This window comes from Lontra canadensis, unplaced genomic scaffold (genome assembly GCF_010015895.1).
Source record: "Lontra canadensis isolate GAN:19392208 unplaced genomic scaffold, GSC_riverotter_1.0 scaffold137, whole genome shotgun sequence".
Classification (NCBI taxonomy): domain Eukaryota; kingdom Metazoa; phylum Chordata; class Mammalia; order Carnivora; family Mustelidae; genus Lontra; species Lontra canadensis.
This window is the reverse complement of record NW_022631131.1, coordinates 89,877-117,579: the sequence shown is the minus strand read 5'-3', so window position 1 is coordinate 117,579 and position 27,703 is coordinate 89,877. Positions and strand designations below refer to the sequence as shown.

Genomic DNA, 27,703 nt, shown 5'->3' with positions numbered 1-27,703 from the left:
GGGGGGTGACAGGCCATGTGGCAGGGGAAAGAACACCGAAACGCCTCGTTTCAAATAAAAAAGAAAATAGCAGTCTATACACAGTTGTTTGTTTTGGTTCAGTACAAACAGAATAAAAAGTCGTTGCTTTGATGGTCAGGCAAACACCCAATTCTGAAGAGGAGGAGAGGTGGTGCCCAGCAGGTGGGTCGGGAGCCCCAGTGGTTGGCGGGGCACCTGGCTTTGCGGCCCTCTCCCAGGAGGCAGAGAGCACAGCTTTAGGTAGTGTAAGCCTTTTTCCTTTTATTTAGAATAACCTTTTTTTTTTCTTTTTCTTTTTTTTTTAAGCAATTTCCCCACTCCCAAGTTGGGCCAGTAAAGATTACATGAAAACTGGCACACCTATTGGCTGGAATACAGATGCACCAAATGAGGATTTAAAAACTTTCCGAGCGAAAAGTAGAACAAAAAGAAAAAAGAATCTCCTAGCATTTTCCCCAAAGGTTTCACTCTCCCGCCACACACACTCTCCAAAGGACCGCTACGGATCCAACTCTGCAAGAGAAGACAGAGCAGTGTCAATCGGGGAAGCTTCGAGGCCGCCCGGAGGCTTTCGGTCTCGACAGGCGGAAGACGCGCTGCCCGGTCCCGGTCCGGAGCCAGCACTCACCTATGTCAGCTTCTTGGCTTTGTTGTAGAGGGAATCCACTACTTTACTCATGTTCTGAATTGTTTCCAGAGCAGCTTCGTAAGTTTTATCTACTGGGGGTTCATCGAAAATAATCAAGACACCCTCCCCCTGGTCCAAGATCCCTGCAGGAAACACAAGGGCAACCCAGGTAAAAGAGGGGATTAGACATAAAGGCACCTGAGCAGCCGCCCGCCCACTCCCTAGCTGCCTCCCTTTCTCCAGAAAGGAGAACCAGAAGTCATCTCCATGTGCCATCTGCGCATGTTTATTATGCAGTCTCCTCATCTCCTCACAGGGAGAGAAGAGGGCCCCAGGGAGCCACCAGGTGAAACAAATGGAACATTTCCTTTCGAGATGATAAGAGCTTCGTGCATCAACGGCTTCACCACTGTTACTCACCATGAAATTTCTTGTCAAGAATCATCTGTGACAATTTCCTTTCCACGTCGGCCTAAAATCAAAGCACATGATTAAAGGGACGGGTATCCACTAGTCAAAGATCACACTGACAAGAAAGTTATGTATAAAACGGCAAATGGACTGTAAACAAAACAGCAACAATGTAACTCGAGCTCTGAGCTCACAGTCGCCATTCCACACTATGAAGTTGAGGACTTTCCAACAAGGCCCATGGAGTAGAAATGCTAACCGCCTCCACATGCCCCCTTCCCCGTCCCCACCCCCAAGACAAGCTGAGGACTCCTTACCTTGGAGAGTTTGATGAGGCTAGATATGTGTTCAATCTACAAGAAAAGGCAGAGACAGCGACACTCAGAGTCCTACTTCTTCCTCTAACCTGGGGGCAGGGTGGGGGTGTGACAGCTGTGTCTGCTGAGTGTGTCTCTCCCCAGGAATAGACTCTCCTGGGTCCTGTTCAGGCCCCTCATGCTCTGTCCCTCTGCCTGTCTCTCATCACTAGACCAAACACACTCCCGGCCCACACACCCCCTACACAGACGTCTACCACATGCACGGTGACCACAGAAGCAAGGAGGGGACTGCACTCAGGACAAGCAGAGGCAATCTCACCAGCCTCCACCCCATGGCACTCTCACAACTCTTGTTCCTGTGTCAAAAAAAGCCCAAGCCTCTTGCCCACCAGAGAGTGTCTTGGAAGCAAGTTCCTGTTCTGCATTGGTGTGGCAAGCGAGGGGACTAAAGAGGACGCCTAGCCAGAGAACTAGAGTCCCCAGGCGGGTCCTTACCTGAACTCGGGAAAAAGGCTCAATGACTCGGATCAGATTCTGTTCCAGTAAGTTATCATACAACTTGGCCAAGTGTGTACTGATGATTGGGTCATCCCGGAGCTCTGCCCGATAATCTGTCAGGGCCTGCCAAGAAAGACGGTCACAGGCATCGGCACAGAGAAGCCCCTGAAGCCACGCCACTCCTGGCTTCCGAAGCAGTCTGCTGGACCTCGTAAATACATGAACAACTCAAGTTCTAGAGAATTTGAGATGAAAGAAGAGCTAAAACATAGCCTTACAGCTATGCTATAAGGGAGAAGAAAGGAACCATTAGGAACTAAAAGATGGAGCCCTCTCTAGGCACCACCTTTCTGAAGGAAAGCCTTGTGTTGACAGCTCAAACCATGTAAGCCCCACGAACAGCTCAGCCTGAAAGCCAAATCCACTACAAAAGCAGTTCTCCACAGGTATCCCACAGAGCAAATAGGGTCTCCAGGGGAAAAAAAAAAATTCTGAGGTTAAATAATGGGAAATACTTGGGGTGCCTGGGTGGCTCAGTCAGTTAAGTATCTATCTGACCCTTGATTTCTGCTCAGGTCATGATCTCAGGGACGTGAGATCGAGCCCCATGTCGAGCTGGGCATGAAGTCTCCTTAAGATTCTCTCTCCCTCTGCCCTTCCCCCTCTGTGCATACAAGCTTGCACACCCACGCTCTCGAAAGAAAAAAGAAAAAAAAAAAAGTAAAAAAATAATGGGAAATACTGAATCCCACAAGTGGCTTGTGGAGTTTTACAAGCACATCAGCATACAGTTCTGCAGTTAACAGAATGCAAAACACCTAATTTTGTTTCGTCCTCCTGTTTCCCAGACCCATACCCCAGGGAACCCCTAGTAACAGAAGTATCCCATCAGACATCCCAAACTTTAGGATAAAATGATCTAGTCTATTTTGTTCATTCATGTATGTAATTTATTTACTTTGAGAAATGGTCTCAAGATCCAGCCTCATGTCAGCTGTGCTATAAGGGGTTAAGAGAAGCAAGCAACTCATGCCAAGTAAGGACGTAAAATTGGCAAGAAAGCTCAACCAAGACTATGAATCTTGGGGAAAGCCAGAGTCAAATGGTCTAACCTCTGTCTGCACAAAGTTTTCTTCGTAGATCTACGTTTGTTTTTAATTAAACTGGCCACTTTACTCAGATTAAGAGGAAACTCAGCAGAGAATATACAAGTTTCACTTTACTGCTTAGGTATGTTTTTCTCCCTTTTCAAACTTTTGCTAACAATGAGTAAAAGTCACAGAAGGCAAAGCAAGCCTGGAATGTCAACCTCACAGGAGGTGTCTTCTGGTCCATTTGCACATATCAAGACTTCTCTTTTGCCCCCAGAGAAGGAGAGTTGGTATTTCTGGAGCTGAAGGAAACCCTACAAACATAACCCGAAGAACAAGTGCCAGGCCTGGCGTCGATCCCTGACATGTAAGCTGTGGGGCTTCAGGCACCTTCCCTGAACCCCAGCTCCCTCAACCATCAAATGCAGAGAAGAGGTATGTTGTGAAAAATCAAAGTGAAAAAGGATGAAAGAACATTTTTTTCAAAGATTTATTTATTTATTTGAGAGAGCAGAGAGAGAAAGAGCACACACATGAACAGGGGGAGGGGCAAAAGGAGAGGGAGAGAGTGAAGCAGACTCCCCAACGTGGGGCTCGTTCCCAGGACCCCGAGATCCTGTCAGATGCTTACTGACTGAGCCACCCAGGCACCTCCGATGAAAGAACTTTTTGAAACTGAAAGGTACTAAATATAAATGAGGTATTACAATTCAACAAGCTTCACTGTACGAAAGTACTTATTTCCAGGTTTTGATAATGTACTATAATTAAGATGTAACCATTGGGGAAAACTGGGTGAAGGGTACACAGAATCACTGTGTACTATCCTTGAAAATTCTTGTGAAACTATAATTATTTACGAATAAAAGGTTTTTTTAAGTATGTAAATGTCCCTCTCCTCCACCCATTCCCTACCAACCCAATACCATGCTTACCTTTTCAAAATCTGCCAGTGATCTGTTCTTGCTAGCCTGAGCCACACATTTTAATGCTTCTGTCTAAGAATAAAGAGAAAAACAGTGACAGCGATCTATTCTGCACACTCACATTCCATCCAATCAATGTCCTAAGCAGTATGCTATGTCCACACAACTTCTGGCTGCAAGAAGATCCTGCCCCACCACCGATCATCTTCAGAGGCCGGGGAAGAGAAGCCAGACCACCCCCGCTGTGTCCCAACCAGTCTCCCTTTGAAATCTGCAATTACTTAAATATACTAGGAAATAAAAAGTTAAAAAGGAAAAAAAGGCCCTTACATAGCATTCTCTAAAGATGACAAGCTACAAGAAACAATGACCAGAGAACTGTGATCTCTTTCCCCCTCCTCCAAGGCTGCTTACCCCCAAAACCCAACTCTTTCCTGCCCTTAGCTTCAGGTCGTACCTGTGCTTCATCAAGTCTTATTCTGCTAGGTGTAGTAGAGAGCCCGAGCCAGGGTCTATTTTCATTAGGGTTGAGCCACCAAAATTCCACAAATTGCACTCAATGTTAAAATGCCACAGAGAGAAGAAGGTATAATCAGTGGTTGAGGTCACCTTCTAACTTGATTATAAAAGGCACGTCACCAACTTATCAAGTCTCTACTCAGCAAGAAATCTACGATCTTTCTGGGAGTCTGTCCTGACTTCTGCTTAAAAGCTCTCATCAAGGCACAAAGGACCAGAAGGAGCTCCTCTGGTACCAGCCTATGCACTTACATAAGGATGGTGTGTGTTTTATGACAGACTTTGACATGGTGCAAAACTAATCATTAGTGTATTGTGTGTCAGCATTTGTCCCACAGACAGAACAAATATCAAATGAGTTAAGCCTGAAACTAAGAGCCAGATAACCCAAGTTTAAAGTCTGGCTCCCCCATTTAATAGTTACCTGATCCTGTCCTGGACACTTGCCCTCTCTTAGCCCGTTTTCTTCAACTCTAATTCTAAATAGGGCAGGGAGTCCTTCACTGTAGTAATAACAACTATTCCTGTGGTCAAAACTAGGATCCCAAAACTAGGGCCACTCGTAGAAAAGAAGGAAACCATCTGTTGTGGCCATTCCTCTAAAGATAGGAGATTGCTAATGTGTCTGTTGTTTAGAGACAACTGCATTTGAAACCTAGAAAGATTACTGTTACTACTGATAATCAGACAAAGTACAAAGGAAAGATGGTCCAGGAACCTGAGACCATCTTTAACACATGTCATACTCATACCTACTCAGGCACAAAAGGGACTAATGACTATCAAAGGTCTTTTGAACCACACTCAAAACTCAGGACCTGAGTGAAAACGTACTTAGAAGCACTTGGGTGAGCCTTCAAAACCCAGTTTCTGGGGCGCCTGGGTGGCTCAGTTGTTAAGTGCCTGCCTTCAGCTCAGGTCATGATCTCGGGGTCCTGGGATAGAGTCCCATGTTGGGCTCCCTGCTCAGCAGGAGTCTGCGTCTTCTACCCCTCCCTGGTCCAATCTCTTTCTCTCTCTCAGATAAACAAAATCTTAAAAAAACAAAACAAAACCCAGTTTCTGCACCAAGCACTTTGACCTCCCTATAAAGCACAAGTGCACCAAACCTTAACAGCCTCCAAACTCCTGGAGAACCCAACACTTCATATTCTGCACATGTTAAGTTTTTAAGTCAGGCTCATGATAGATAAATTTTTTTGGTCAAAGCTAAACGCAGCCTAACTCATACAAATGCTCCCGTTCGGTTCTAGAACCCCTTCAAACCACCTATAAGAGCACCGCACACTGACTCTCTGGGCCAAGGATTTAACGTAGAAAATACACAGAACGGGCTTACGGGAAAAGGGCTGGCAGAAGGAATTGGGTGGGGGACACTCAGAGAACATGGAATGGAGACGTGAAGAGCACTGGTCCCACCAGGCATCATGACTGATGACGTACTGGTTTCAAGCAAGCAGTGATGAGAACTGCAGTCAAGGTATTCCCTACCTGTCTCCCTGCATACCGAAGTGCAAGCTTCCCGCTCACCAAAGCCTGGACATCTTCTGGGCTAGAAAAAAAAAAAAAAAAAAAAAAGACAAACTTGGTCACTGCTCCAGGATGTTATGCTTCTAAGTATAGGTTCGGACAAATTTCTTTATCTCAAAATTCCCCTGAGAAGACTGCCCACAGAGATGAGAAGCCTCACCCCAAAACCCATTATGTCCCTCACCTCACAGAAGCCAGGCTTTCGCTACTCTAGGCCCAAGCTCAGCATTGAAGAGTAGAAAAACTCCAGCATTAAAAAGAAAGTCACAGTGAACAATCCAAAAGTAATAAACCCAAAAGGCAGGATGATAAATTTAAGTCAAATCCCCGGACAACAGGTCTTGTTAAAACACAACCCCTGTGTAATGTAGAGATCCAAAAAGTCCTAGTCAATATCACATTTATTCCCAAACGAATGTGGATAAATTCTCCAGAATTCCTTATAAAAAGATCTGTCCTACCTGCTGTTGTTCCCCTTCTCAAACCTCTCAACTTCTTCCTTAACCCACCCCCATTCTGGGTGGCCCAGTGGGCCAGTGCTGGACTGTAAGCTATTTCCAGGCCCTCTGTCTGGTGCTCAGCAACTCCCTGGTCAGAATAACTGCAGGGTGACGAGAACAGTCCATGGTCTGGAAAAGAGATTTCTCTCATCTGTCTCCCCAATTCTCAAAAACTAGCAAGCAAAAGTGCTCTGGGGAACACCTTCGATCCTCCCACTCTTATATAAGTCAACCCAGTCCCACAGGCGGCAGCTGCTGCTTCTAACCAGCCAAACTCCCTGTGCAAGCTATGTCTGCATGGCAGAAAACCAAGGTGAAGAACCTGAGTTCTCATAACCCCAAGTTAACAGGCACATACGTGTTGAGCATGATTTTGCACAGCAACATGTACTTCAGAGATGTGATGGCCTTTGGGCTATCGATGGAGTCATAACCCTCAAATGCCTCATAGAAATAGGAGTATGCAGTTTTCCAATCCTTCTCTTCTGCTGCGTGGATAATACCTGGACATTGAAAAGACAGGAGTAAAAACGATATAAAATAATGGAACCATCGAAGATCAGAGCTGGGGAAAGCCTCCAAAATCTATCCCAATGCCACTCATTTAGTGATGAGGTCAGGAAAGGTTAAAGGACCTGCCCTAAAGTCACTGCCAGCTAGTAAAGATAGAATGAGATCTTTAACCTCCCAGTTTCAATGTCATCTTGACAATATAAATCCCAAAAGAGAGACCCTACTTAAAAGGGATCCTAAAAACTATGCACTAACATCTTTCCCCATGCTTCTCATAACCATTATGGTTCTGCTATCTTTTGAAGCCACTAGAAAAGGCCACAGTTACCCTTCAGGACATCACCCTCATACGTCAGGAAGTTGAACCAAACATCCTTGGACTGCCTGCCTAAATAACCTATTTTAGTAACATTTAAGATAGCTTTTCTAAGCTTGACATTTTTGTATGTGAGCAGCTCTCAAAAGAGAAAAAAAAAATCCAATTTCTTATACTCTTGATAGTTGTCATTTATAGATGTGCTCTTGCCTAGAGCAATCAATATATAGATTTCATATAATGCCAGATCCATGAAATTAATTTAATTGGACATGGTTAAGCAGTATTTCCTCAGGCTGAGATAGAATAGTTTATCTAAACAAGCTTCTACCATTTAGAAGTTGGGTTGATCCCAATGAGGCTAACTTTGATTGAACTTGCTATTACTTCCAACCTGTGCTATCCAAGAAGAAATTTAGTTCCAGGGCGCCTGGGTGGTTTAGTGGGTTAAAGCTTCTGCCTTCAGCTCAGGTCATGATCTCAGGGTCCTGGGATGGAGCCCCGCATCGGGCTCTCTGCTCAGCAGGGAGCCTGCTTCCCCCACCACCCCGCCTGCCTCTCTGCCTACTTGTGATCTCTCTCTCTCTGTCAAATAAATAAGTAAAATCTTTAAAAAAAAAAAAAAGAAAAGAAAAAAGAAATTTAGTTCCTCCTAGCTTGGGAGGCATCTAAGCCCTCCGAGTGTGTGTATCCATTCTAACTCTGCTTCAGCCCCTTATGAGGTTACAGACTTCAGCCCCACCTGTTTACCACAGTGCTTCCCAACATTTTTCACATTGAGGTACAAAGACAAAGTATTCAGCAACTTGAAGTAGAAGGATGAAACTGCTTACACATGACCCAAGGGGACAATGTATCAGCACATTTTCAACCCACCTGTCACATAGCTATGTGCCTCCACGCCATCTGGGGACTTAATACCATTTATTGAGTATGGTATGTGCCACACTCCAGTACTTTTTACTCTACCCAAGAAGCCTCTCATTTTGAGGCTAAAGGAATCAGACCCTTATTCTCTCCTGTTCTTACCTATAAAGAGCTAGAGAAACTCCACTCTTCACTTGAGCTCCTTTAAGAACGTCCACTGAACTATTAACACTACTAACCTAGAGGGGATAAATCCCCATTCCCTTACCTCCTGGCCCAGAGCTGGAAGAGAATAGACCAGATTCACAGTAAAACTGGTTTTAAAAAAAAAAAAAAAAAAGGTAAAATAAGCCAAAGAACTGGTATACTGCTTTCCCAAATACATTAATAAATAGGGCCTACATTAGGAGATAATGGGGAATCACTGAAGAATTTCAGAGGGATTACATGATCTGATTTGTGTTTTGAGAAAAATGACTTTGGGACCAGGTTAAAAAAAAAAGTGGATCGGGAAAAGGGATCAGGGACAGTCAGATCAGATCAGCAGAAGATTGCTCCAGTGGCCTAGGCCTTCACCACAGCAGTGATCAGAGATGGAAAAGAAAGGATAGGTTTGGAGACGGACTCCACCTCATCTAGCAACTGAGTGGATACAGGGAGTAAGGGAAGAAAGGAGTCAAAATTGCTCCAAAGATAATAGCTTGAGCAGTATCAAATCAATAATGATACCATTACCTTGAGGAGGAAAAAAGGTATAGGGAGGAGTTAGATAATAATTTTGCTTTTTGACATGTTGAGGCTGAGACACTTACGAGGCATTCAGGTATGTACATCCACTATGCAGCTGGAAATCTGAATCTAGAATTTAGGAGACGGAAGCTACTGAAGATCTAGGTAAGGAGACCACTAGTGGCATGCAGCAGCTAAAGCCATGGGTGAGTATAGCATTTTAGACAGGAAACAGAGAACAGTAAGGGAAAAAAAAAACTAGGAAAAAAAAAACTAAGAAAACAATACTGAGGAACACCCACACTTAAAAGTCAGAAGGAAGAGGAAACAGCAAAGTGTGGCCAGAGACACCCGGTCAAGGGAGCAGAATGAGGAAGAGAGTGATGTCAAAGAAGCCTATAGAGTGTTCAATAGGGTCGACTTCCCCTAAAAGTCAGAGGTTATTAGGGAGTTACTGACTTCTTTCAAGGAGTCAAAAGAGACCCCAAAGTACGCATACGCTTTCAACTTTTTCAAGAAACTTGACAGGAAAAGAAGACAGCAATTTAGAAAGGAGAGAGGGCTGTGCTTTTTGCAGCTGGGCAGTTCAAGGACTAAGAGGAAGATACAAGTAGAGAAGAAAGACTGAAGACTTAGAATGCAACAAAAGGACAGGGGAAAGAATCATTCTTCATATGGAGTAAATTGGGCTGTGATACAAATTCTGGAGAGGAAAGAAGGGAGGGTTCATGTAAACATGACCTCTATTCCTCTGTGAAATCTGCTGCAAATTCACCTGTTATCCCTTAAGGACAGGCATAATGAAAGAGTAGCAGCTTAAAGAAAGTACTAATACTGGTCCAAGTCAGGTACTGCAGTAAGAGCTTCACATTCATCATCGCACTGAATCCTCACCACAATCCTATGAGGAGGCATGATTATTATCACCATTTTACAGATGAACTAAAGATAAATTAAGTAACTTGCCCAAAGTCTCACAGAACTAAAATTTGACAGAATCAAACTGACAGAACCAAAATTTCAACCTAGGAAAGGTGGTTTGTAGAGCTCCTGTTCTTAATCTCTGTATGACAAAATAAACCATTTGCTATTCATAAAACCCGATACGCTGGTAGTGCAGGCATTCTAAAAGATTGCGGGGAGGTAACGCCAGGACTTCCACTCATCTTCTGCCTTCAATTCCAGTGCTCCTTCCATAATGATGATAAACTATGACTAACAGAAGCTGCTGACCACGAGAAAAAGCATTCCACTGCCAATCCATGACCTTTGAGCCCCAATATTAACACACTCCTTCAGAAAGGGATCCCCTACACTCAAGTGAAATGCAGGGTAGTGAAGGAGGCCTTCCTTAGCCCTGATCTGAGGCCCTCTGGGAAAGTCCAACATGCTTTACCAAGGTCTCCAAGTGACAAGAGACTTGGGTTAGTCCAACCCTGGAGAGAAATCATTCCCCCTAATGAGTGACTCAGGTGGAGGTTAAAGGAGCTTTTTAAACCTGTTGAGCATCTTGGCACTAACAAACAGGCTGCCTGGCCAGCCAGAGGTAAGCATGTTCTTAGAATATTTTAGACAGTTAACAAGTTAATAGAAGGGAAGTACCCTTCTAATTCGGTTTCTCTGAGAAACCTGAGCGGAATCAGCCAACTACATTCTCTATCCCCATCCGCCATTCCCCACTGTGAAATAAGAACTTTAGGAAAACAGCCCACGAGTAGGTAGGGTGTTACCTGACTGCATATCCAAGGTGGCCTGCAATTTAGGGGGGCAGTAGATAGCATTTGCTGTAGTTCGAGCAGAAGTTAAGGCAGCTCGGGCTTTCGGCAGGTTGCTCAGGGCATGGTATGTTTTGCTTTCTAAAAGCTGTACTTCCACCAAAAGGGCTTTGTCATCCATCTTTTTCAACTCCCGCAGCAGCTGAGAACCTGGAGCAGGAAAAAATCCATATCCCTTTGTTAGCCATAATCTTAATACTGTAACATCTCACTCTCCCACCCTCACAAGAACACTCAGGATAAGGAAAACTGCCTGAACTCATAGAGGTGGTCTATCTGCAAGCACTAAATTTTTTTTACTAATGTGCTATCTTCCCAAAGAGAAACAGATCTCTTTGAAGTTTTCAGCATACTAATGACAATGTTAGAGCCAAAAGTCCTATAAGCTTCCTCCGAAGATTTGAATACAACAAGAATCTCCACCCAGAACATGCGGAAACTAGTTATCTGGTTCAGACAGCCACTCAATCTCATTCTCTTCCTGTCTAGCAATCATACAATTACATACGAAATGGCAGCCACTAAGGTTGGTGGAGGAAGGAAAGAATTCTGGACATGCGAATGCTCTCCAAATACACCTTCTTCCCATCTCAGATGAGAAAATCAAATTCAAACAGACTTGGATCATATATAAAAATTAACTCAAAATAAATCAAAGACCTGAATGTAAGAGCTTAAACCCATAAAACACAGGAGTAAATCTTTGTGATCTGCAATTAGGCAATGCTTTCTTAGGTATGATACCAAAAACATAAACAATAAAAAAACAATAAATGGGACTTATGGGCACCTGGACAGCTCTGTTGGTTAAGCATTCAACTCTGGATTTTGGCTCAGGTCATGATATCAGGGTTGCTGAGATTAAGCCCTGCATCAGGCTCTGTGCTGGGCATGAAGCCTGCTTAGGATTCTCTCTCTCCCTCTCCCCACTAGCCCACCCTCTGCTCGCACTCATGCATGCATTCTCTCTCAAAAATAAAATAAGATTAAATTAAAAATAAAAATAAAATTTAAATTATAAGTAAAAAATTTTAATTTATAAGAATTAAAAGGTAAATTAAAAATAGGCTCTAAATAATAAATAGTAATTAAAAATAAATGGATTTTAAATTAAAATATGCCTCAAAGGACATTATTCAAGAAAGTGAAAAAGCAATTCCTAAAATTGAGAAAAAAATTTGCAAATTTTTTTGCATCTGGTAAGGGACTTTTATCCAGAATAAACAATAAAAACACAAACAATCCAATTAAAAAATAAGCAAAGGATTGGATAAACATTTTTCCAAAGACATACAAATGGCTAAAAAGTACATAAAAAGATGCTCAACATCACCAGTCATTAGGGAAATGCAAATCAAACCACAATGAGATACCACCTTCACCCCCACAAAGACAGCTAAAACAACACGTGGCATACCCACCCAATGGATATTCAGCAATAAAAACAAATACAGTAGTGATACACACTACAACACAGATAAACCTTGAACACATGCTAAGTGAAAGATGTCAATCACAAAGACCATATATTATATGACTCTATTTATAGGAAATGTCCAGAACAGGCATATCCATAGAGGCAGATTAGTGGCTGCCTGACAGGGGGAGGGAATAATGGCAATGATAACTAATGGGTACGTGGGTACAAGGTTTCCTTTTCAGAGTGATGAAAACGTTCTGAAATCAGATCATGGGGATGAATATACAACTATCTATGAATATACTAAAAACCATGGGATTATACATTTTTAAAAGGGTGAATTTTATGGTCTATGAATTACATCTCAATAAAACTGTTATTGGGGGGGCTGGCTGGCTCACTCTGAAAAGCATGTGACTCTTGATTTCAGGGTTGTGAATTCAAGCCTCACACTAGGTGTACAGATTACTTAAGCAAATAAAACAACAACAAAAAAAACACTCGTTTTTTGTAATGCTACTATTTGAACCAAATGAAATGCCATTTTGCAAGATAAAAACTGAATATTGGCAATTTTTTCAACTTAATACATCATAAGAAGCCATGATCTTCCATCTTGGGAAAATAGTCCAAATCTACCAATTAAAAAAGAAAAAAAAGAAAGAAAAAGCAGCAGGCAAAGATGACAGGGTGTTCAAAGGCGACACAGGGGAAAGGTTTTAGTCAGCCCACTCTAGCCACCATATACATTTGTACCAATTTATTTCTTGAGTTACAGTGTAATTATAAACAAGTATAACAAACTAATAGTAAAACACATGCAGTTAGACCCTTTGGTTTTCTAAATTTGACAGATTTACTCTGGTTAGTTACTTAAAACTTGCAAATGGCATTTCTCCACGACAGATTCAGTAAATGCAAAGCCACTTTAAATCCTTAGAAGTAAGCAGAACATATATTATTAATATGTAACCATTAAGAGTGGCCAGGTTCAGAATACATTTATTTAGCCAGCTAAGATGCCTTATTACTTTCTACCAGCTTACTTACCCAAATGCAATGCTTCCTGGTACCTCTTGGTATCAAAGTACAAAGACACGAGTCTTGCCTAGGAAAGAGAAAAGACATTGACTGATAGAAAGAAAGAAAAAGGCCAAAGAAAGAAATCAAAGATTGACAGTCACAGAACTCTTACTGTTGAATATACAAGTTCTGGAGAGAGCACCAAATCCAGCCTAAGCAACACTACAGTCCATCTGCCACGATGGCCAGTGACTATGAAGTTTACCAGGCTGCTGCTTACTTCTCTGAGCCACACAAGCAAGTATTCTCATGAGCGGAACTACTATCAATAATCTTTGGGTGCCTGGCTAATACAAAATTACTGAAAATACTTTTGATCAGAATGGTATTACTTGCATTCACAGTCTATCTAATGCCTAGAGACCTGAAAGCAGCACTAATGTAGGCACATTACCTCCAAAGCTTGGCGTAAGAAAGTTCGTTTCTCTGATTTGGCCCATTCGATGCACTCTAAACACAACTCGACCTGCAACAAAGAGACAACACATGCAATATTATGTCCTCACATTCTTCCCACAAACCTCGCTTTGGAGAACAGCTTTAATTCCCTCCTATGTATTATCCATGTTGCTCTACTTAATGTCTCAGGGGACATGCCTTGATCTACAATATCTCACTGTGTAATGGTTATATCATAATGGAGAACCAACTTGGCATTTTACACAGAAAGTATCGTTGCACTTAAGAATTGTGTTCTTTTGAAAAAGAGCTTCCTCTCCGAGATTCCTCTTCTACCTTCCCAGGATGGACCCATAACTTTCAACATCTACACCCTGAAATACAGATTTCTACAATGGCTGAGAATTCTTTAAAGCAGAAATTTCTCCCTAAATAGCTGCAAATAGTAATGGCAATGTGTTAATATGAACCCATTGGTAATAAAGGTAGAAATTCTCAGCCTAAGCACAAACGCCTTGTTCCTAACAGTTGCCTATAACACTCAAAAGGCCCAGCTGGCTCTTCCCTTTCTGATACTAAGTGCAGCTAACCAATTCATCACCACAATACGATACACTTAGCATGTATTAAAGGGAATAAAAAGAAATTACAATTAGCCTAACACTTAAAAGGACTTTAAGACTTTATTTAAAACTGCTTTGGGGGCACCTGGCTGGTTCATTTGGTAGAATGTAAGACTCTTGATCTCAGAGTTGTAAGTTCGGGCCCGTTAACTCGAACTAAATGTTCGGTGCAGAGCCTACTTAAAAACATAAATGCATGAATTAAAAAAATAATAATAAAGGTGCTTTGAATCCCCAGTTCTATCTGCCACCCAAGCAGAGAGATAATATGCAAAGTAACTGATTTAAGGCAGTGTTCAATGCTAGATGGTCTACATGCCATCAAGTATTTGTGACATATTAGCTTTGAGAAACTACGTTTTAAGTACTGCAGATCTGGGCGCCTGGGTGGCTCAGTGGGTTAAAGCCTCTGCCTTCAGCTCAGGTCATGCTGGGATGGAGTCCTGAATCGGCCTCTCTGCTCGGCAGGGGGCCTGCTTCCCTCCCTTCCTCTCTCTCTGCCTGCCTCTCTGCCTGCTTGTGATCTCTATCAAATAAATTAAAAAAAAAAATCTTTAAATAAAAAGTACTAGAGATCTTTTATCACTTTTGTTACTGCAAGTTTTGTATTAAGATTCCTAATTAGAGCATAAGATTAAAAAAAAAAAAACCACCAACTAAACTTTCTGCTACAACAGATCTTAGTTGCAGTTAGATCACCAACTAACTGCTGATACAACAGATCTTTACGTATATCCAAAGTTCTCTAAGGGAGATGTTATAAGGAAGGAAAATGAATAGCACATATAATTCAAACTGACAGATCTTCTGCTTTTAGATCCCAAGTCCAAGCTCAGTAAATAAACAGATGCCATTACATGGTATTTGGAGGATTCACCAGTGAAAAAGACTCAAAGGAACCTTTATAACTCACTGAAGCCCCCTGGTGGCTACTTAATCTCCGGCACTAAACTCAACAGACCTAAAAATTTTACAAAAACTAAATTAAAAGCAAGAGTTTTGAGTTATGTTCTGAAGAGCAAAACTCCAAGTAAGATCTCTGTTCCTGATGTGAATGGAACTGAAAACGCTTTGCTGGACGTGTTTAACAATAAAAATACAAGAGTCCTTAGTCCTAATGTGTCTTTGGAAGGCTAAGAAATGCTTACCGTCCCAGTTCTACCCAGGGAGCTTTTTTAAGAATATAAAAATGGATGCAGAGGCTCCTGACTCAGTAGTCTGGAATAGAGCCTGGCCACTGAGATGCAGCTCTCTAGTTAAGAAAACACTGAACTCTACTCCATCATCTCAACTGTCCCCATTTCCCGAGTCCAGATGTGAAGTGACTCAAAGTCACATACCAGCTGCTGGGATCAGAACTTGACCCAGTGCTTCTCCAATGCTCTTGTTCAGGTCCATCTGTTATCCGTTACTGGGTGCATCATTTGCACTATCTAGGACTTTAATTGGTAAAACCAGCACCTCAATTTTAAGGAAAAATTTTGAAGGCCATTGGCCTTGCTACACAACTATTTTGTTTGAGGCTTTGTGCTTTGTTAATGCAGATAATGACTAATAAAGGGGATAAAAATATATAAGAAGCCACTGCCTCTGGAGAAACCCCTTATCTGAGCACAAAAGCTTGAAGTGACAGAAATCAAACATTTTTTTTTTTTTAAAGATTTTATTTATTTTGACAGAGAGAGAGACTCCGTGCAAGCACACAAGGAGGGGGAGCAGCAGGCAGAGGGAGAAGCAGGCTCTCCACAGAGCAGGGAGCCTGATGTGGGGCTCGATCCCAGGACCCTGGGATAATGACCTGAGCCGAAGGCAGACACTTAAAAGAATGAGCCACCCAGGCACCCAAGACGTTTAAGTTTTAAATCGATACACTTAATCATTTTTTAAAATGTCTTCAATAACTAGATCTGTATGGAAGAATAATAACTACTATTCCAAATTTTAAATTCTCCAGCACAAACTCCTTTTTCCCATGGAAATAACTGTTTCAGTAATGGGATTCGATGTAAGGTTTCTTTAAATGTGCTACTGTGGTTTCAGTTGGATAGACGATACCAAAAATGGCTTCCCCTGGGCAACTACCCAGAGATCCCTGAAAGGTAAGGTTAGTTTGAAATTCCAGTTCACCATTTGGCAAGTGTCTGGCTCAGTCCCCTCTTCACCCTGTTTCTCTACTCCCCACTACTTTACCAACCACCCCATCCTCGCTCTCCCACCCCACCCTGTTACCTCACACATACTCCTCCTCCCTTTCTAGGCTGTAAACCTCAACGTTGCAATTCACTCCATCCTAACCTGATTCCTACCACCTACTGGAATATAGCAAGCTAAAAACTGTTTTGTAGATCTATCCGACTTATGGTTAGTTCCTAAACAGAAAGAGGCAAGGAAAATCCCCTCCTCCATCCTCTTGGGTACCAAACTCCCCAACACAAAATTCCTAGCTCTCTTAACAATGTCTGCAAACAACTTCTTTTGCTTCATGCCATGATACTATCATGACAATACTATCATGACTTGATTCCCTATCCTTTCCCATCGCTCAAAGAATTTTTCAAAGAACTCAGAATGTTTCAAGAGGAACATGTAGCTCCAATTTCTCCAAGTCAGAGACCCTGAGTCACCTAGAGAAATGTAGTAACAACACTTATGCTTATATCTCTATTCAATAAATTTATGTCTTAATTCAACAAACTATCTCCTAAGCATCAAACATGGGGAAGCATTGAACATGGCGTTATCCCTACATCCCTCTAACAAACATGAGTTCTGTAGTTCCTCTGGGCCTAACTACTCTAAGTGCCAAGGATACGGCATGGGACGGGACAGAGTAGCTATCCTCATGGAACTTCTAAGGAGGAAACAGATGTTAAAAAGGAAAATAAATATGAAGAAAGGTAAAGCAGACTGGATATTTTAGATGGGAGGGCCTAACCAGACATAGAGCCACATGAAAAAGGCCAGTATATCCCACTAGCCAATTATAGGAGAGCGCTGAATTCTGATTTAAAGGACCTCCACAAAGGAGTAGGAGAACTGCTCGTTACACAAATGCAATTCCATCCACTGAGTCAACTCTATGCTACGGAAAGGGACAAATTCCAGAGATTTCAGTGTGTAATCGAGCAGCTTTGATAATTAATTCTTTCTGCCTAAAAAGTTCCAAGGAACATGTATCAGTCTGTCTCAAACTAACATTTTTTGGTCAGCACATTATAAGGCACCCCATTTCAAACAAAAGATGGTGTTGCTTTTTCGTGAGAACAAAGTATAATCTTTAAAAAAAAAAAAAAAAGGTTAAATAAGACTAAAATCCCATTAAAGTCATTTTTTTTCTTTTTAAATTATTCTTAAAAATAATTCTAATGCTTTGGTTCAAAAGACAGACATCTAAATATTAACTCTTTTTGATCTACTATAATGAAACACAGTTCTGCCACAAATGTGAAAACTTTCCTACAAATGAATTTTTCTGCAAATGAAGTGGGTTTATGGTGTTTAAACTAGGCCTCAAAGAATCATTAAGGCAAGAAGGCAGATTTTACAGAAGACCTGATTTCAAAGTGGGATGTATATGTCCTAGACTTCTGAAATTCCTCATCCTTTCATACTTTTTACTTGTACACTCACGGAGGCCAGAGCAAACAGTGAGACATGTAACCAGCCAGCTATTCCTACCCCGTCCTTATATTTCCTGACATTTTATATATTTATCGCCTGCCTTCCTCATTAAAATATAATTCCCATGAGAACACTGACTGTGTTTTTACAAATGTATCCCCAGTATATGTAACAGTGTTTAGCACACAGCCTGCACTCAGTGAATACTAAGCAATGTATCTATAGGAAAGACAACTATGGTCTTTCTACCAACAGTATCCTGCTTGAATCTGCTGCTTTTTACAGAGTAAGTTTTAACTTTGGTAGTGTCTCCTTCTGAACTGCGGAAAATATAGCTATCTTCAAAAAGTTCACAAGAGGTTCCCTGATTCCAAAGAGGCACTCTTCTGAGTGGTTCAGGGTCTGGTCTGAACTCATAGAGGACATGTACAGGTACACCAGAGTCACTTCTGCACACATGAGACACAAACAGATGGATGCTCACCCCTCCATAAAGGCATATATGCAGTACAAAACATGCCAAGAAGGGATGCCACAGACTTATTCCGTGCTCACGAAGAGCTTTGCGACACAGAATGAAAGGTACCACAGACACAGAAAACATTACAAAGGTGTGGCAATACAATACCTCAAAGACAAGAATCAGTTTGTGACCCTGATGTAATGAGGATTCCAGGGACCACTGACAATCTCCACTTACAAAGCAAAGCATGGAACAGACCCAAAGTATCAAATGCCCTGTAACAAAGAGAAACTGACATGATAAGTCCTGAGCTGTCCTCCCAGCTGTCCCTTCCACATTAGTACCACAGTGTAGGCAGGCATTGCTTTCACTGAAACACTTTTTTTTTTCCATATCATCTACCTTCTGCCTTTAAAGTAGCTTACCTCCTGCCCTGTAGCTGCTTCCATATCAAGAAACAGATCAAGAAGAGATCGGACCAGGCGAGCTGCCTTAGCCTTGCTGATGGAATTCAAGAAGGGTCGCACATACTTCAGGAGTCCTCCAAGCTCTTTGTGGAAGGCAGTTCAGAAAAGAAAAAGTAAACATCAATATCAGAGACAAAATACCCATTAAATTAGTGACTCAAGATCATAAAATCCATCCTTATGTCACTGCAATCATTCTAAATGATGTATAGTAGGAATTTAAAATATCCTTAGCAGGTAACAGGGTAGCAAAAATGAGTAAGCAATATATACTAAATTTGTATTCCATTCTGCACTCAGCTACTGGATTACTATGAGGGCCCTGGGAAAATCTCACGTCTCTTGGCCTCATTTACCCATCCTAATGAGAGATAAACAGCAAAGTACTCATGGTCTCAGAGCACAGTTTTCTAGAACATTAAATATGTTGTGCCTCTGACACCTGAGGTAAAATCACTTCCACACAACCGGTAAATTCGATGAGGTTATGGGAAAGGTGTTTTGTGGTTGTTGCTGAATTTCCAAGTCCACCGTAGCAGCTCCCCCTTACACAGATGAAGATGTTCAATTCCAGGGTCCCTTCTCCACCCTTCCCGAAGTTCTCCCCAGTTTAGCCTTTTAGCAACAGCACTTCCCTGGCACCGAATAAACTTTTCACAGAAAACTTAGGGTGTTTTCTCCATTTATCTGTAAGAACTAAGTCTTAAACTATGAACAAAAAAGGAATCTACCACAGAAGTTTTCTTCCCCTTGTATAGGAAAAAAAGGTGGCAAGTCATTTTAAGGGAACATCTTTAGAAACAAGAGTAAAAATGAGAATATTCCAACTCGTTAACTACGGAAGTACTTTTGGAATGTAGGTTAAAATTACTTTAGTGCCACCGCCTCTTTAATATTCTCCAATTGTGGACTCACCCTCCTGAGGATTCTAATTCAGGGCAAGCAAACCTCACCCTCCTGAGAATGCTAATTCAGGGTCCTGAAATCCTCATCTGCCTGAACAGTCACAGGATGCCTGGGACTGTGTCAGGTACGAAAGGAACTTAAAACAGTGGAAAAGTTCATCTTTTCCTTCACTCCCCAGTACTCACCTTTGATTCCACTAAGATTTTCCCCATTCTGCCCCTCCACTCACCCCTGCATAGACTAGACATGTGTCTGCTTTCACACCTTGTTTCTGCTCCATTCCCATGCAGAATTTCTCCTCCATCTTCTCGACCTATGTAAATCTTAGATGTCCTTTTAGGTCCAGCTTAAAGTCCTATTATGTCTTCCAAACCAACTCCAGGCTGCACTGATTTCTCCTTCTCATATTCCTTTTACATTTGTACAAATTTTAATTATACAATCACAGCTTTTTAAAAGTAGTTTAGTACAATGTCCCTTCTCCCACAGTATTTCCTACTATGCTAGAACAATTCTGAACAATCTCTAATGACAGAATTGTTCAGAAAGCAGACTATTCGAATGTTAGTCAAACTAAATTGTTCTTTTTTTTAAGACCCAAGTCTTTACCCTCCTTCTACATGGTTTCAAATTTCTGATGACAACTATCTTTTATACCTCCTTAATTTTCCCTTTCTCCAAGCTAAACATCTTTAGCTATTTCAACTGTTCCTCCAATGTTCTGGTTTCTAGATTCCTTGTCATTGAATGAACTCTAGTTTGCAAACATACCATCCGTAGTACCCAGAACTGAAAACAATTCTCCAGGTAGGGTCTGACCAGTAGAATCATGGCCTGATTCTCTTGATCTGGCCACCACAGGTAACACATGATAGCCTACTTCCTTTTTTCCAATAGCACTATATTAAAGTCTTTTTTGCACAGACAAGTAATTCCTCATCTTCCTCTGTCTTGATAAATACTTTTTAAGTAAATAACTTTATACTTACCACATTGAATTTAATCTTGCTGGCTTTGGCAATAACTCTGAATCTTAATTCTGTCCTCTACTGTACTGAGTCATCTACAAAAAATAAGCAGGCCTTCTGAAATGGCTTTAGCCATAATGCCAGAGGCTGACCAGAAGAACAAGGACAGATCCCTATGACATGACGCTAGAGACTTCCCTCTAGGTTGACAAATGATCTTCATACTCTGTATTTCTCATTAATATTATGGCCAATGTTCAAATGCCTTGCTTACATCAGATATGTAGTCTGTATCATTCCTCTAACCCAGAGGTTGGCAAACTTTTTCTGTGATGGACCAGATAGTAAATATTTTCAGCTTTTTGGGAGATGTGGTCTCACTGGCAGATACTCAACTCAGCCACTGCAGTACAAAAGCAATCATAGACAGTAAGTAAACAAATGGGTGTGGATGGGTTCCAAAAAACTTTATTTACAAAAATAGCTGGCGAGCTGCTGTCTGTGGAGCCCTGCAAATCTACTCGTCTGATAAGGCTAACCAAAGAGAATGAAGGGGAGTTTGAAATAATCTTTTCTTAATAAACCCACAGTCTTAAGTGATTAAAACCTACTTATCCAATAATCTGTCCCAGATATTAGTGATTACCAGTTTAAAGGGTCTAGAAATTATTCTTTCCATTATCTTCATGCAAAGTAAAATAATGTTTGCCCATCCTCAGTTTCCTTAATACTTGTCCATCCTCCATGACTTTTCTCAGAATAATAATAGTGGCTCTATAAATATATCTGCTAGAACTATGCTTCTGATATTAAAAGACAAACTGTCAGAGCCTAGAGACTTGAACTTATTTAAAGAGCCTATCTGCTCTTTCCTCTCTCTTTCTCATTTTTTTTTTTTCTATCTTTTTCTTTTTGAAAATCATTTTCCTTCCTGGAAAAGGCTGAAGTGAAACATGAACTAAGCAGCCTGACTTTTGCTCTAGCAACTGCTAGCATTACAGTATTTGCTCCAAGCACTGATAGTGTTATTCTTCTTATCCCAACAAAGAAACAAATGACCTCTTAGTTGCCAAAGACTCGGTCCACTTTTCATTTCAGTCTATTGTTGCTATTCATTCTTGGTTTTATTCCCTGTTTCTTTCCATTTTCATACATCCTAAAGTAATTTTTAATTCCCAAGGAATCATACTGCCTTATTGAGATTATTTACAATTACACGACCCGAACTTTGTTTTTAGAAGGTCACAGAACTTGGGCGCCTGGGTGGCTCAGAGGGTTAAGCCTCTGCCTGCCACTCGGGTCATGATCTCAGGGTCCTGGGATCGAGGCCCGCATTGGGCTCTCCGCTCAGCGAGGAGCCTGCTTCCCCTACCCCACGCCACCCCCCCGCCTGCCTCTCTGCCTGCTTGTGATCTCTCTCTCTCTCTCTGTCAAATAAATAAATAAAATCTTTAAAAAGAAAAAAAAAGGTCACAGAACTCGAAACAATCCTTTCAGAATCTCAAGCTATGAAATCTGCAGATCCTGAGCCAGCCATCACGTCTGATGATGCTTAGCGCCACTTTCAACCACTATTATGCATCAAACCTTGCCTCATTCACTAATTCCCAAATGACTGCTGTAGGTCAGAGACCTTATCTTATATTTTTTTAATGGAGTACTTAGCACAGTGCTAACTGTATATTAAGTGCCTAATAAAACAAAATTGAAGATTAATGGAATAGACATATTTTCTATTCTCAGGAAACCAAAATTCAAAGGAAACAATATAAACCTATCAATTATGAACAGCAAAGTGGGGTACAAGACTTCCTTAGAGTTTCTACAGTATATACCTATACTCATCAGACTCTTTCTTAGAAAACAATGACAAATGACCTAGAAAAGTTGTTAAAAGTCCTTATGATTCACCTGTTAAATTCCAATAGGTTTAGCTATACACTTCTCAACTTCTCAGGTACTGAGTCACAAAAAAGGGAGGGGCAAGGAATAAGGAGAGGGCAAAGCATAAAATAGGAATTTCAAGCAAAACAGTTAACATTTTTGGATAAATTTTTGAAGTACTGACCATACTACATGCTATTTGCAATTATCCATGCTACTGGAGGAAAACAGATATTTGGAAATTTAAACAACAGAAAAGTCTTAAATCACTTTATCTGACTTTCTAATTCTTTCAGGAAAATAACCTTATTAATTATATTTTGTATGGACCAATTATCAAAACTATTATGCAATCCCAAGCTCACATTAACTGACAGGCAAAAGGAATCCATAAATATGTTAAATAGGAGGGAAGTCAGTCTAAAATGAAAAAAACAGGGACACCTAGCTGGCTCAGTCAGAAGAGCATATGATTCTTTATATGAGGGTCGAGTTCGAGCCCCACGCTGGGTATAGAAATTACTAAAAAAATAAATAAATAAACTTAAAAAAATAAATAAAGTGAAAATCCCAGCACTGACCACTGATAACGCGTTAAGTGATTAACTATGGAAAGCATGAACCATTACACCATAAGGCCTCAAGCACTGAAGTGGGACAAATTGGTTCAAATCCTGGATCTTCCATGTACTAGATGAGTGACCTTGGATAAGTTATTTAACCCTTCTGTGTTCTGTTTCCGCAGGTGTAAAATGGACAACAGCATCCACATTACTGAGTTGTTTTGAAGATGCAATAAACTATATCCTTTTTGTGCTTAAAATAGTAACTAGTTGACAGCACTTAAAAACTGTTTTATTATAGATATTTTTAAATACTTTAAATAAAATTCAAAAACTACATAAACATATCCTCCCAACTGCATACATCTTTATACAATGTTAGTCATCCTTAATTGCGAAAGATCTTAGTTCTCAAGTTCAAGAAGTTTCGCTAACTTGTACCTCTTGGATAACAGTATTATTTTGGGGAAAGTAATTCGTGAGGTCCCTTACCCTAGCTTAATCCATTCTAAATTAGATAAGACCTAAATTCACTTTAAAGTTGACAAAAATCATCCATTTTAAGCTTAAGCTTAAGCTTCTCTAAATACTATTACCACCTTACTTGGTCAAAGGCCCTTCCTGGTCTCTTACTTCAATGACTCTTATTCCAAGGACACACCCATCATCAGAGTATCACCTCAAGCCTAGAAACTCAATGATTCGATTACAACTAGAATGTCTGGGCAATAACATGCACGAAGTCCCACATAACAATGGAGAAATCTCGGGAAAGCTCTTTCCATTTAACATCTCACTCTCTTAACAGAAAAAAAGGACATTCCATTGAACATCTCACTCTGAATTGGTCTCTCACACTGAATTGGATGCAAAATCCCTAGTCACTTTCAAGTCCAGGGAGCCTAAGTCACTATCCATCTTAAATACATCAGAGCTGAAATCACTAAAGACAGCTGTTGCTCATGCTGCTGCCCTTATGTAAGGGAACACAGTGAAAACTAGAACGAGAAACAAATCACACAGATCACTATATCCCAACAGGAACAGGATCTTCTCTCACCTGCAGAAAACTTTCCACCAAAGAACTGAATTTAAAGGTCCACCTAGCTTCCTGCTAAAAAACTGAAGCTCAACAAGTTGACGATAAAATGGAATTATACCACTAATAAACTGTGTGGATGCATTCCTATGTTCCTCTACTCCAACAGAAACTTGAAACTTTCCAAGTAAAAGAAAAAGCAACCCATTTGCATCACTTACCGGCAGCTTGTCCAGTCTTTGCCAAGAGAGACCCCAGTTCCAGGATACTCTGCTCTTTGACCTGCACTGCCTCCTCATCATTCTCTTGAATGTCACGCTTCACTGGGAGAGGAAAATGCAAACCTTCTTAAAATTCTGATTAAAAAATGAAGACTGAGGGAGATTTCACCCTCACAAGAGCAATTACAAACTCAGTTACCAAAAGACACATTCTAGGGAGCTTTAAAAAAAAATTTCTTAAAAAAGTGAAATCATCATGTAAGATATGTCCCATGTAAATTATAAAAATAGATTCCTCTCCAATTTTAAATGTGCCTTTTCATTCTATCAATCAGAATTCCCCTTACCCACATACAATGAGATTTCTGTCGTAGTCACTTGGTTAAAGCAAAAATTCAAACAAGTTCTTCATATTGTGGTGGTTAGCCCCATGTTAGGCACTTTGTTACTGAAAATATTAAACATGCCTATATGTTTACCTGCCCCAAACTAAAATCAAAAGACCATCATTTACTGGTGACTAAAAAAGTCAAGTCTTTCAATAAACTTTAAGCACACCACTAATGGGGTGCTTGGGGTAAGCACTTCCACAAAGCCATTCAGGAAAAACAACTCAATCAAGGCTCCAGTGTGATCCTTAGGAGGGACTGCTGCTCTGTAATGGATCCTTAGGACGGACTGCTGCTTTATACTGGATTCAGGACCTGATAGCACAGGACCTGTGCTATCTGTCCCACTTTCAACTGTTAACAACTATTTTACCAAACACTGAATAACCTCTCTGAGTTTGTGGTGATCATTTTAGTGACCATCACTAGTTATCACTTCTCTTACAAAGCATCATGACTTGACAAAAACCAAGATTTAGATACTCCATAATGGAATCCGGAAAAAGTAAGACTGTAACCATCATGACTCAAGCTTGCTCTGAGAGGGAAGCTTTCAGGGAACTCTCTCCTATTGAAATGACAATCACAAAATACTACAACTATAATGTTCATCATAATTTCACTTATGAAAGTCAAAAATTTAGGTACTTAACACACACACACAAAAATCCATGCTTCTCACATTAGCACTACTCCTAGAATAAAAATATATATATATATGTGACTGAGATGACCCTGGTTCTATAATTGTAACTGACTTAACTCAAAGGTCAGAACTTCAGAATTAAAGGCTTTCATTTAACAAAATCATCCATTCACAGATGCATCTCAGCCCCCACCTTCCCTTCTCCAGGACCCCCAAAGATAAAGACATCAAGCTCTTGTCCTTGTCTTTTCTCCGCGCAAGTCAGGAATACCAACATTCAACAGACCAGGAAGTCAACATAAAAGCCAACATCCTGGAGGTCCCACATACACGTGCATTCCTCCGCTACTTGTTGATCCGATCTGAATCTTCTCAAGCTGCGTTAAAAAGATCGCATTACTACACGTGCAGTGAAGAGCTAACCCATGCCCTAACTGAACCCTTTGCGACTTGAACATTAAAAGCCTTCTCTGTCATCACAAATTTATTTCTGTTCACACCTGAATCCCGGTGGAAACTTGTCGGAAGCGACTGGCTGGAGCTCCCGTTTCAGTTTTCCTGCGGTGTGCAAGGTGTAAGGCAATCTACTACAAACTGACTCTTCATTTTCGCTGGCAGTCTGCGGCCGACCGGTTCCCCGAACTCCGCGGCTGACAACTCACTCCCCGAACTCACTTCCCACCTCTACCGGGGAGACTAGGACGGATTAGTCACCTCCTCTAGCCGGGCGGTCCCATCTCGCTCTTACACCCTACACGGGGGCAAAGGGACGTCTCGGGCACCTCTTCAAACCAAATGCCAATCTGCGGTGTGTGTCCCCTCCGTTATTTCCCACATTCAGAAAGAGACATCCCTTTAGTAGAGCCTTCCGCTGCGAGGCTGGGGAGAGGCAGCAGCTCTCAGGGTCCCGAGGAAGAAAACTCCAAGAGAAGAGCGAGCGCTCCGCGCTGCCACCCGGAGCGGGCTGTGCTGATAACAACGGCGGGAAACGCTGTGTACAGCGGGTTTCGCCAAGGCCCTTCAACTCGAGGCTCTCAGTCCTGTTCGCAACAATCCCGCCGGCCGGCACTACTCGCCGTCCCGGGCCAGCCCGCACGGGCCAGAGCGGGGGCAAGGCTGGGGAGTGGTGGGGGCCCCGGTTCGGCCCACCCTCTCACTCCACGCTGAGCCCACCGTGAGTCAGCAGCCGGCAAGTGGACGCCGGGGCTGCCTCGAGGCGTCCCACCCGGGTGGGACCCAGGGGGCTCCAGGGAGCTGCGAGCGGCCTGTGCCCCCGGCCCGGCCCCCCTCACACACAGTGAGTCAGCAGCACCAGAGCCGGCTAGCCCGGCCCCGCTCCGTCGCCGCCGACCCACACAAGCCCAGCTGAGCCGGCAGGGTCAGAGAGGGGGCGCGGCGACCTTTACCGATGGAGTGGAGAATGTCGATGGAGGCCTCCCGGTCGGTGCTGAGTAGAGACTGGGCTCTCTGGAACTCCACCACCGCCGCCGCCGCCATCTTACCGCTTTCACACCGTCCCCGGCCGCGGCCGCCGACGCCGGAAACACACTCCCGGAAAGCCCGCCCTCGCCTCCCTCTTCCCCCCCCATGGCCCCCCTTCTCTCCCGTTCCCAGAGCACTACGGGAGTTGTAGTCTTGTTGCCTGTCGGGGATTGAGGGGTGAGGGTAAGAGCTGGGGCGCCCGGGCTCGTGGGCGGCAAGCTCCCCAGCACCGCCTAGCGGCCAGCCCGCGAGTCAAAGAGGCGGTGCCTAAGCGTTGGAACCGAAGGCTAGTCCCCACCCACCCCAAAAGAGGCCTCGTAACAGCAACTCTCCTAGCTCGCCCTTGAGAGGACTTTCGGAGCACCCGCCTAGGTATTCTTTGAAAGCCGCTTGGCTTCCTTTGTCACTTCCACGTTTAACCATTCATTCAGGGCAATAAACGATCGCATTAGTGCTCACGATGTGCCAGACAAAGAAGAGCAACATTCAAAGGCGTCCAAGCGTCTAACAACATCTCTCTCTTTCTCTCTCTTTCCCTCTCTTCTCCCACACACACACACTCACACGTACGTTGCAGGCTAGAATCCTACAGAATCATAGCCAGCCTGTGATTAAACCCATCAGCGTCGGGGAGAACTGATGTTAGAAAGTGAAATACCATCTTTGCCCCATTCACTCAATAAACCCCTCTTGGGGGTCACGCGGAAGTCTAACAGCTACCTGGACTCCCCACTCAGAAAAGAAAAAAATGGATATTTCTAGTATTTCCACTTCCTTCAACTAAAATCACAGATACTGAAGGGCTGTCAAGTGAAAGGAGAAAAGACATTCTGTAGGACCACTGAGGGGTGAGCTTAAGGGAAGGGCTAAAAATATAGAGGCAGT

General features: G+C 42.2%; 1 protein-coding gene across 1 annotated transcript; it reads right to left on the bottom strand.

The window, feature by feature from the left end:
• Nucleotides 1-262: 262 nt before the first annotated feature.
• Nucleotides 263-26,879, bottom strand: PSMD11 (proteasome 26S subunit, non-ATPase 11). The gene is made up of 14 exons (XM_032843310.1): nucleotides 26,743-26,879; nucleotides 24,302-24,403; nucleotides 18,679-18,803; nucleotides 13,542-13,613; nucleotides 13,115-13,172; nucleotides 10,600-10,794; nucleotides 6,803-6,947; nucleotides 5,906-5,966; nucleotides 3,905-3,967; nucleotides 1,876-2,001; nucleotides 1,378-1,413; nucleotides 1,070-1,121; nucleotides 650-792; nucleotides 263-534 (listed from the first exon to the last, which is right to left on the bottom strand). The coding sequence occupies exons 1-13, from the start codon at nucleotides 26,831-26,833 to the stop codon at nucleotides 650-652; spliced, it is 1,269 nt and encodes a 422-aa protein (XP_032699201.1). The 5' UTR covers nucleotides 26,834-26,879; the 3' UTR covers nucleotides 263-534.
• Nucleotides 26,880-27,703: the final 824 nt, after the last annotated feature.

What these genes read in the sequence shown, in the direction of transcription:
- PSMD11 (XM_032843310.1), bottom strand. Translation starts at nt 26,833, where the DNA reads ATGGCGGCGGCGGCGGTGGTGGAGTTCCAGAGAGCCCAGTCTCTACTC. An exon ending in CGACATTCTCCACTCCATCG is followed by an intron (nt 24,404 to 26,742) that starts GTAAAGGTCGCC and finishes TTCCTCTCCCAG; the next exon opens with TGAAGCGTGACATTCAAGAG. An exon ending in AAAGACTGGACAAGCTGCCG is followed by an intron (nt 18,804 to 24,301) that starts GTAAGTGATGCA and finishes CCTTCCACAAAG; the next exon opens with AGCTTGGAGGACTCCTGAAG.